We start from the raw sequence: 11,287 nt of genomic DNA on the forward strand, positions 1-11,287 counted from the left end.
ATATAGTGAAAATACTCAGTGCACATAAGCCTGTCAAATGCATTCACTACAGCACTTCACCTCTAACTCATGATAACATTATCAATTCAAAGTGTGCTTTCAGATTTAGAACAGGGCAGCAATGAAAGTAATACACATTCTGCACACTGTGGCCTTTGCAATTGTCTTTGAATAAGTGGTCATGGAGCCTTCAGCATCTTATGAAAGCAAATCCCACAGGATTTGTAAATTTCAGTTATTCTTTTGTATATTTCATCTTATATGCTCCTTTTGTCAAATATACAGATGTTTTCCTTTCTAAAACCGTGACGGTTTTAAATATAGCAATATATTTCTTATATATAATGCAATGTCCTTATGATGTCCTGATTGACCCGCCACTGCCATAGCTTCATCACACCTTGTACTCATTAATGACTTATGACCTAGTCCACATGCAGCTTTTGCCTCATGCCCAAATGCCATTGAAAGACGGCATTGATCAGGACACTTGTCTTAGGCTGCAGTGGTGTTGCTCAACTGTGAAAGTTGCACTGCCTCTCTAAATAGGATCCATGGGGAAAAAAACCCATGACCCTTTCCAGTAGTTACCGTATTAAGCGTAAGGGCCATTATAGCATAAAAAGCAATCAGTCTGTGTTTTTATCTGAAGACAGTTAAATTGAAGACAGTCATAAACAAAAAAGTCTTTGGAACAAAAGCTCAAATGTGTAAATGTAAGATATAAGGCAAAGCTTTAAAGTATGCCACTTACCTCTTTAACAAAATACAGAATCCTGCACAGATATATGCATGTCTTGTGTTTTGTGTTTAAAACTAATTACCCTGACTTAAAACACCCTGATGAATGTAGCTATCCTCTCTATTCCCTGCACATTGTGGGTGGGGGAAAGACAAGTTTTATTGGTTAAGTGCCAATATAAGTTTTCAGTGGCTGGAAATAAATAGTTAAATATCATTAACTTGGGCAGATGTGGAGATAGGGAGGGAGGGAGAGAGTGAGAAAGGGAGAGGGAGAGGGAGTGGGAGAGGGAGAGAGATCAATGTTCTGACAGCTGTTGCTTTTCGTTAAAATTAATAGCCTGAAATAGCATTCACATGACGAGAAAGGAGAAGCGAGAGAGATACAGAAATCACAAGAGGGAGAGAGAAGAGAGAAATATGAAAACGGTTTGCCTCAGGAAATGGCACTTCCTCTTCAAGCTCTGTAATGGAGAATAGCACACTCGCCTAGCGAGAAACTAGTCTGCTTTCTGCAGTATCCCGGGGACTTATTACTTACTTTCTCCTATTAGGACACAATAAGGTAAGGAACAGTGCTTAATCCTTGTCCTATTCCTTGTCCTAAACAGACTTTTGGTAAACTTTACTCTAGCATGTGCAATCTGAAAAGGATTGTTTACAGAGAGAATTAAAAGTAGAAACTGTCTAGCCTGCACAGAGAGCTGGGTGAACACATGATCAAATGTTTACTGAGGCTGGGTCTGACTTCTTTGCACTCCATGTGTGTGTTATATAAGAGATGCTAGGATTGGCTGTAATGGGATTACTGTATGTGTATATGTTTCTGATGGTGCATACTGAGGTTTTTTATGCGTAAGAAAAAATTTAAAAGCAGACTGCTGTTTCCTCTTTAATATAGAGCAATTCACTGGTACCTACTAAGTGGAAGTGGGTTTGAAAGAAAGTCAGTGAAAGGTCAGCACTATAGTATGCTGGACCTAATATAAAGGTATTTTTTAGGAGTCAACAAACTTCACATTTGGTCTATTTTGCATGTTAATTCCTAAATATTGGCTGAATACGTAACAATACATTTTGAGCCAAACTCAAGCTAGAGACTAAAAAGTTTGAATTTTGGCAGGAACACATCTTTTTTTAGTTTTTTTTTTCACTTCATCACTTGGCAGATGTCCTTATAAAGTTTCTATAGCTATATGTTTCTATAGCTAAAATGTTTTACATTTTAGCTTCGGAATCACAAACATGCCACATAATAATGTTGCAGGAAGCACTGAGGCAAATCGTGTTCCATTATGAATCCTCCAATACACTTCAACACAGCTTCACACTACCCATCTGGAGAAGAAAATGAAAGTTTTCTTATTCACCACATTGTTTTCAGCAATCTGGTAGAGCTTGTATTAACTCCATTTAAATGGTTGAAATTTTATATAACACACAAATCTATTTACAAGTACAAGTATTTTGCAAGTACAATTTGTAAATACAATATTTGAATTTTTCTTATCAATTCTAAATGCATGGCTGTGAAATCAACTATGTCCTCATCCGGCACCAATGAGTTGTTAATGTCAGCAGGGGACATCCCAAATCCTCCAATCTGTGTTGGGTCTCCTGTCATACACAATGGGATTTAAAGTGTATCAAGTAGGCATTGGCTTTGGGAGAGTAAGGTATCAGAGCATTGCAGGCACCTTGCAATTATATACCTTATAACCTGGGCTGCCTTATATTCAGGTCAATGTAGTATTATCATTTTATACAGACAGATATGCTCAAAGATAATGTAGTTGTGCCCCCAAATCAAACTGGCAGTCCTCTAGGTATTTCAAATTTTCAAACCCTTCTGTTGTGACCTCTTTGTTTGTCGAGAAGCTCAAATGAATGAATTGAAGAAAATGTGATATACTCTTACTAACTTCAAAACGTTTGTCTTACATTCTTTCATTTGATTATTCTACACCTTATCACTTAGGTCAGCGCATTTCTTTTTTTGTATTGTGACATATGTGATAATAACTTTAACCTCAATTTAGGATGCATGTACTTCAGAGCCTCTTTCTATTGGTCCTTGGCATCATTAACCACACCTCCTCGGAATACGCTCTGAATGGACAATGGGAACAGTGGAAGAGAGATCACAACAAGGAGTACAGCAGTCCGGTAAGGGTGGGGCAGAAGACTGGAGGATGAGTTTATACATTTATTGGAGGATGAGTTTATACATTTATTGTTCTCTCCATTGCATCAGTATCTGCAATAATTACGAAAGTGACCAAACGGCAGATCACCTGTTGACTCACTTCATCACTCAAGACATACAGAATCAGTGTTCAGCAATGCCTCTTCTATTCTACTGTATTTCACGGTAGAATCCTTATCTTACATGAGGCGTACCTTTAGTTAATGTTGTTAGTCTGGGGGTTTTCAAACAACACATTTTAGAACTTTTGTTTTTGCTCACTATGAAAACCTCCAGTGGGGATTTTTTGTTAGCTGTGACCTTGGTGTGTCCTCTAATTTTGTAAATGTGTTTAGATGCAACTCAAATGAACAAAAACAGAACTACAGCATCGAGCCTGATGCTGAACATCTGTGTGTCAATACCGGCGCATGGTTCAAGTGCCTGTGGGCACAATCTGTCAGCCTGTCCAGAGGTTCTGAACAGCATTCTCCCCTAGTAGGTTTTAAATCATTAAGTGATGTATTGGAGATCAAGCCAAGCTGGGTGATTGTGCAGGAGGGAGCAAGTCATGTGGACACAGAGGGGATATTGTAGAAGACACAATTGACTACAATGGAATGGACTCTATTTCAATAAAACACAATGAAAGCTGCTTGGTGGTGTGGAAGTAGGAAGCATTGAGTTCTGTTTTTGACTATGGCCTTTCAGATAAAGGGTGTTTCACAGTACAGATAGTGAGAAATTTCGAAGGAGGGACACCATGTGCCAACCACACACAGACAGACTTGCGTGACAAGAGCCATTGCATGCTTCCAGTCTGAACACTCTGTGAGACTGCTCTTGCGATATTTCAGTGAAACAGTGGTTTCTCAGCTTGTTCCTCTATATATTTCCTATGTCATGTGGTTGTGTGTGCACGTGTTGTGTGTGCGTGCGTGTGTGTGTGTGTGTGTGTGTGTGTGTGTGTGTGTGTGTGCTTGTATTGGGCTGTGTTGTTTTACATGCATGTTGATGGTATTTATTTTTTATCAGGGGGAGGAGTTGCAGAGGAGGCTGATATGGGAGAAGAATCTGAGGCTGGTGGACAAACACAACCTGGAAGCTTCCCTTGGCCTATACTCCTTCACCATGGGCCTCAACCACCTCTCTGACATGGTACAGTTTTCAGATACATTCAGCCTAGAGTGGGACAGTCCAACACCATCAGACTGAACCACTGACATTGTGTGCTATTTTCTGAAAATCTGCGGAAGGTCCTGCAGCTTTATATTTCCTTACATTGTGAACACATCTTGTGAGTTTGCCATAGCTGTGTGCTGTTAGGATAAGTTGAAATCATTCCCCTAGCAAAGTCTGTCAGTGAGATGTAACTTTTGGACAAGATTCTAGATAGAGACTAAAGAGTTGGTAACAACTGTTTCCACATTATCAACTACCTGCATTATTATTTACCTGAACTTCACATTTGTGACTAGTATTAATGTAGGATATAATTAATGTGTTGCTTGTTGGTTATGCTTTCCTTGCTATAACGATGGAACAGGTACCTGAGTTTCTTGCAATAATTATCAATGGTATCTATATAGTGCCTATCAATGATCTGAGATCTCTTCATAGTTGAATATCTGCGGGATCCACCTCGAATATCATTACCAGACTACAATGAAATGTTCTCTGTGGGGTGCAAAGTTCTGAGTAGTTGTAGGTGGGTAGGTCACAGGTAATGGCTCATAGGTAATTGCTTCCTGACCAGTAAATAGCTGTTGATGATTAAATTGTCCAGTTAGCTGTGTATACTTCAACCAAGCAAAGAAGCAACAACATCATTTACCTGTATATAAAGTCAATGTTTTAGTTTTCATGTTAAACTCAATTACAAACCTAGACAGAGATTCAAATGGTTGTTATTATTCTCTAAGCAGCCAGGCCATCTGAGGAGGAAAAAACTGACCTAATCTAATAACTTCTGAGTCAAATGAGTTCAGTGTCTACAGAAAACCCCTTTCAGAAGGAAACTAACCCTCAATTCTGGTCTGTTTAGACGTTAGAAGAGGTCAATGCCACGCTGAACGGGCTAAGTGATTCAGAGGACCTCTATCGCTATGGCAACCTGACGTTTACCCCTCCAAGCAATGTCGCTCTGCCCCAGGCAGTGGACTGGAGGGACAAAGGCATGGTCAGCCCAGTGAGAAACCAGGTACGTTATTTTATTGTTTATTTGAAAAAACATAAACTCTCAAATTACACTTAGCAATCACACAAAGCTGGGAGAATGAGTCTTTATGAGTTCCATAATGGGTGGAGCTGCCATGTGCTTTTCAATCACTGGTTTGCATTCAATGCAATTGATAGAGCCTTCATTAACACAGGGATGTGAGGGCTTGGTCGTGGGCTATGGTCTCACAGGTGATGCTGTTCTCAGGGTGCGTGCGGTTCCTGCTGGGCATTCAGCGTGGTGGGCGCCCTGGAGGGTCAGATGAAGAAGCAGACGGGTAAGCTGGTCCCACTCAGCCCACAGAACCTGGTGGACTGCAGCACCAGCTATGGCAACCACGGCTGCAAGGGCGGCTACCTCTCCAAGGCCTTCAATTACATCATTGGAAACAAGGGCATCGACTCTGACAGCTTCTACCCCTATAAGTTCAGGGTGAGGACAAGCCGTGGGAGGAGGGAACTCCCCCAAAATACCACTGCAAAACCAAGAGAAGGGACACATCTTTAGGGTCCCCATGGCTTTGATAATGTTTATTAGTGAAACATTATCACTGGTTCACTTATTATTATTGCCTTTGTATATCAGCACTGTAGTTAGTAAACATTATTGATGCCCCCCCCCCCCCGTACAATTGAATAATAAGTGGTAATATATTATACAATAAGAAATGGCTCAAAACTCATAAGTTTTAATAATTCTGCACTAAAGACTTCCCAGATCTGAATGAACAGTTTTCAGATACAACCCTCAACCCTTTATATTTATGATTACATTAAAGCAAACATTTTCTCATCTAATACAAAGTACTTAAAAATAACAATCACAATGACACTTTAAAAAAGATCCCTCAAGAAAAAAAGATCCCTCAAGAAAAGCTCCATGAACAGATCAATTCCAATTTTGTTTTTCCCAATTTTTCAGATAATGTATCTCAACAATTTATGGCTCAGTAATATAACATCAAGCAAGACTCTTCTAGACTCCATGTATTGCCATGATATCAGTCATTCAAAAACCAGACCTTTCCCAAGATTCTACATTTGATTACAAATTTCTTTAACTTTTCTTTAATTAAACTTAAGTTACTAAGTTTCTTAGTAACTAAAATTGTATAAAACTGTATATTACATTGTAACCAAACACAAACAATTCCAAACTAATACTCATCTTCCTCAATATTCCAAAAAGAATAATATCACATTGACATTAGTTGATGCTGAAACAGCCTTTGACCACCTGGAGAGGCCATTTCTTCTTTAGTGTCCTTTCATTTCCCATTTCAGATTCTTCTGTACTGAGGAACAGGACGAGGGTTCATTGTCACCCTTACCTTTTCTTTAGCCACGGAACCGCATGCTAAAAGAATTCAGAGAAGAGAAAGAAACAGAAATTAACGTTGGGAAGTACACCAAAAAATTAAAAATATTCACAGATGTTTTTATGCAACATGTAACAGTCAAAAAACGTTCCTCACCTTTGAAACTCCAAAATATTCCTAACTTCCAGTAAAATCGAAGAGAAATGATGGTTCTTCATAAATAACCTTGAATATATTCCACAACATCTTGAAGAATTTTAAGATGCTAGTAAAGAGTACAGATGACTTGGGATGTCAAATAATTAGTTCAAATAAAAAATATTATTTAAAGATAAATTTTCCTTTAGTGTAAAAAATGACCTTCAGATATGGCAACTGTGTTGCTGGTCATGCCTCTATTTATATTTTCAACAACACCCTTAGTTCAATAACATTCTCCAAAATCCATTTCCTAAGTAGTCAGTGCAATGATTACTTGATTCTAATTTTAAAAGATTACTGAATCATTTATTCAGTCAAACAAGGCCTATCAAATTAGTAGAAAGAGCTACTAAACTGTGTGTGTTTTAATCTTCCTGATTTGGAACTCTGCTTAATAGCCTAAATAGGTTTTTAGCTGTATCACATCATCCATAAGATCCAGAAGAACAGCCACTGAAGTTTGTTCAAAAATAATTTTCACCACTACGTTCTAAAAATAATCATAAAGGCTTTTTTTACTTTTTTATCATTAATAACACCTAAATAATGCTCTTGGATCAAGGTGAAAAGAAAGTAAAACAAGAGATCTCTAGAGAACTATGTAGAGACATAAACATGTAGAAAAGCCCTTGGTTTACCATAAAAAATCCCAACTCAACAGGTTCTTCTGGGAAATGTCAGGCATTAAAATACAAAGACCAGGTTCTGGATGAAGAGTCATGTTTGTGGTTAGGAAGGGGGAGATTCTCTGGGTGCTGTTGAGGCAGAATCTAAAGGCCCTGCTCACTGTTGACAAATTTGTTTCCCACTGTCACATGAACCTCTTGGCAGCTTGGCAGACATTGTAGTGCTGTCCAGGGTGATACAGTGGTGTTGAGCTGGAGAGGATATACCTGGGATAGAGCAGCAATGAATGAAAAGAGTCACTTGCCAGAGTAGACAGCATACAAATGCTCAGTGGTCTCAAAGGCAGCGGATAGGTCCAGATCTATCAGGAAAGGAGGCTGCTCTTGCAGAGGGAGGTGCCTGTGGGATGTAAAGAAGACCAGTGACAGTACAAAGCCCATCCTTGAAGCTAGACTGGTTGATGAGTAGGTCATTTGAAAACAGAAAATGGGATGGCTGATTTTAAAAAATGTATATGATTTTATTCAATGATGAATATTGCATATGCATATGTTTTATTGGTAAGTGACCTTGTAATAACTGTAACACCTCTTCCATCTACAGGAGGGCAAATGCCGCTACTCTGTAAAGGGGAGAGCTGCCTATTGCTCAGGGTTCCGGATCCTTCCTCGGGGGAATGAGAAGGCCCTCCAGTATGCTGCTGCCAACATTGGTCCCGTGTCCGTGGGCATCAATGCCATGCTGCCCTCCTTCTACCACTATAGAGGCGGTGAGTGCGCTGCCCAACCCCCATGGGAAACCAGAGACTGCTTTCAAGGGAAGCTTCAATCACTGCGCAAAATAGCTTTGTATTGGTTATAATGTTGTTTTAGCCATTGATATGTTTGTTATTACAGTACAAATAGAAATGAAATCTTTGTGCTAGTTCTGACAAAGAGCAATACCTTCCAAAAATCATTGTTAAAATTGAGGGCCTGACTACTCTGTGTTTCTACTGTTTTAAAGAACCAATTAATTTTAATAGGATGATAGGCTTTTGAGTAGATATAATGGTACTGGATTTAAGACCACAGCTGGGGGATTAAGTCCCTGATGAGCAAATTATTTTGTGCTCTGGAGAAATGTGCTTCACCTTGACTTCATAAGTAAATGGAGATGCACAAACAGATCCCAGAAGTGTTAAGATGGAAATGTCCTTATAAACATTAGATCCATTCAGCAGGTCTATAATAAAAGTGAAATCACATAACAGCATTGTTTACTTGGTTGTTAGCAAGTGAGGTCAACAGATTCTCTAACCAATGCAAAATGCTGGACTTATTTTTGCAGAAGTGGACAGTCAATGGCAAAACAGAAATGCATAATTCAGGTTTTAATCCTGTGGCTCTTAATCGTGCTCTGACTATGTGCTACCCCTCTGTGCAGGCTTGTACAATGAGCCATTATGCACCTCTAAGAAGACCAATCACGCAGTCCTAGTGGTGGGTTATGGCACAGACAAGGGGCAGGACTTCTGGCTGGTAAAGAACAGGTAAAGCGCTCTGTCATTTTTATTTGTATCAACAGACATGGGAAGCAGGAAGTGTACTGGTATGTGTTTATAGTTCACCTGAGAAAGGTTCCATCAGATTACATACATTCCATAGATTACGTTGTTAGCATTTAGCAGATGCTCTTACCCAGAGAAATTTACAATTTTTACATGTTATCCATTTATACAGCTGAATATTTACTGAGGCAATTCTGGGTTTAGTACCTTGCCCAAAGGTACAGCAGCAGTGCCCCAGTGGGGAATCGAACCAGCTAACAGTCAGTGTCAAAACAAACTGTAGGAAAAAAGATTTTCAGATTTTCCCTTGTAAATCACCAATATAAGAAGCAAGGCCATCAGTTTGATGGGTTTATTGAATGTACTGTACCAAAACAGCAGGGGCGGCAGGAACCATCATGTGATCTTGTGAAAACTCAACTGTACTTTCCCTGTGGTAGATGTTGTGCTGGCGACATCTAGTGTCCATAACCTTACATTACGACACAGTTACTGGATTTCAGCAACTTTAAATGTGGCCATAGAACATTGCCTAATAATCTGAAGGAACCCAGGCTTTGAATAGTGCAACCGTTCCTTTTTCCATTTTTATACGATAACTAAAATAAAATAAAACAACCCTTTTCACAGACAAAAACACTTAAATTTTGGCTGGACTAAATTTTGTTCTTTTTCTTTGTTCGATGTTAGAAAATGTTGACGCACACAACAATGAAATTTGTGCTGTGCAGATTTTCAGTTCTTGGTTTCTGTATGATTCAGATGACTTCAAATGGATAATAATTTTGTGTTTTGTTTTGAAGCTGGGGCACAGCCTGGGGTGAAAAGGGATACATTCGCATGGCGAGGAACAAGAATAACCTGTGTGGAATTGCCAACTTCCCCATATTTCCAACCTTGTGATACTTCAGGCTGATCTGAATACCTCAGACTGTCATGCAGAACGAAACTGCTAAATTAAAGTAGCATACAAAATGCAAAAAACAATAAAAAAAGAGATGCTACATGATTCAGAATAAACATGTATGTATATTTATGTAAACAGAGATTGCTTTCTAAAAATCAGCTTCAGTGGAACCCTGGTGAATGCCATCAAGGGCTGGTCCCCCAAAACAGAGCTGTTAAATAGTCGACACACATTAACATTGTTTGTATTGAATGTTCAAGTTCATAAGTTGTAGACATTTTTATAGAATGTGTGTCTGTGTGTGCATGAGACTTTGAGGATGTGTGTTTACTGTGTAATTAAATTACAGGGTGGTGCGGCAGTTAAGGGGCTAGCGTTATTTAAGATGTTTATCCTACTTCTTCAGTAAAACATGCAACTGTATGAATATTTCAGCTGTATGAATAAATTAATTAAATGAAAAAAGCTAAACAATGTCACTTTGTGTAAGATGTTTCTTAATGGACAAATTAATGTTGAAAACATCAACATGACCAAATGTGTGTATATAAACTGGGTTTCAAATATACTGACAATGAAGGGTTTGAAAATTTGTATTTCATTTGACTTTGAATTCCTCCTTCCTAAATCCAGGTAACAGAGGCAATGGGAGAATTGGCTTTTTTCTTTGTACATAGAAAATCTCAGCAACAATTGATTAAGATTTCATATCTGGTTTGTTCTCTCCACTAAACTAAACAGATGCATGATTCATGAAGAGTGAAGCAATACAAATATTGTCTTGTGACACTTTCCTGTGACATTACTTGCTTGCGGTAGAGACCAAACCCACAGCTGGTCATCACAGTAACGGGCACAATGTTTCCAGTCCCTTCTGCACATGAAGGCATGAAAATGCACATGAATTCAGCACATGAACTTTGCGACCTCACACTGGTTTGCTTGCAGTCAGCGTCATGGGCGTAAAGTACGGGGGGATGGGGGGGGGTTATAACCCCCCCAATAATCAAAACCAGCCAATACAACCCCCCCCCCAAAAAATCATATTCATGGAGACCTCAACCCCCCAATGTTCAACCCAAAGTTACGCCTTTGGTCAGTGTCAATGCAGCAATCAGTATTACAGGCTCAATAGAATCAGGTGTATTTACAGTTTTTTTTTTTCTTGATTGTTTGAACGCAGTTCCTGAAACATGATCTACACCTTATGTACACATTACAAACATTATCTGTTTTAAAACTTATTTAGTTATTTTTCATTGTAAATAAACTTTTCATTCTATTATTTTGTATGTAGCAACATAGTTATGTACAGTAGCACTATTTATCCAGTAATTACAGTTTCATTGATCACTAATATCAACCAAGCTGAAAGGTAGACGAGTTTACACTGAGGGTTCACTGTGTCATATGGATACTGTTACTTCGTATTTTTGTGCCTTTGCTTAAACACAGAAAAAGAGAGCTTCCCGTTTCATGACAAATGTACTGGTTGACATACTTGATTTTGAGCAGTGTTTAAAATAAATAAACTTCAGTGT

The 11,287-nt window shown here is 38.8% G+C and overlaps 1 protein-coding gene across 1 annotated transcript; it reads left to right on the plus strand.

Moving 5' to 3' along the window:
- Positions 1-1,031: 1,031 nt before the first annotated feature.
- LOC118796367 (cathepsin S-like) lies at positions 1,032-10,270 on the plus strand. Its single transcript, XM_036555213.1, has 8 exons — positions 1,032-1,306; positions 2,781-2,907; positions 3,962-4,084; positions 4,971-5,126; positions 5,352-5,576; positions 7,894-8,059; positions 8,716-8,821; positions 9,643-10,270. Exons 2-8 carry the CDS (start codon positions 2,782-2,784, stop codon positions 9,740-9,742), a joined length of 1,002 nt encoding a protein of 333 aa, XP_036411106.1. The 5' UTR covers positions 1,032-1,306; position 2,781; the 3' UTR covers positions 9,743-10,270.
- The last annotated feature ends 1,017 nt before the right edge of the window (positions 10,271-11,287 follow it).

Source organism: Megalops cyprinoides, chromosome 21 (assembly GCF_013368585.1).
Source record: "Megalops cyprinoides isolate fMegCyp1 chromosome 21, fMegCyp1.pri, whole genome shotgun sequence".
In the NCBI taxonomy this organism is placed as follows: domain Eukaryota; kingdom Metazoa; phylum Chordata; class Actinopteri; order Elopiformes; family Megalopidae; genus Megalops; species Megalops cyprinoides.

Coding starts and splice junctions, on each gene's coding strand:
- LOC118796367 (XM_036555213.1), top strand. CDS start 2,782: ATGCATGTACTTCAGAGCCTCTTTCTATTGGTCCTTGGCATCATTAAC. Junction 2,908..3,961: donor ACAAGGAGTACAGCAGTCCG/GTAAGGGTGGGG, acceptor ATTTTTTATCAG/GGGGAGGAGTTGCAGAGGAG. Junction 8,822..9,642: donor TTCTGGCTGGTAAAGAACAG/GTAAAGCGCTCT, acceptor TTTGTTTTGAAG/CTGGGGCACAGCCTGGGGTG.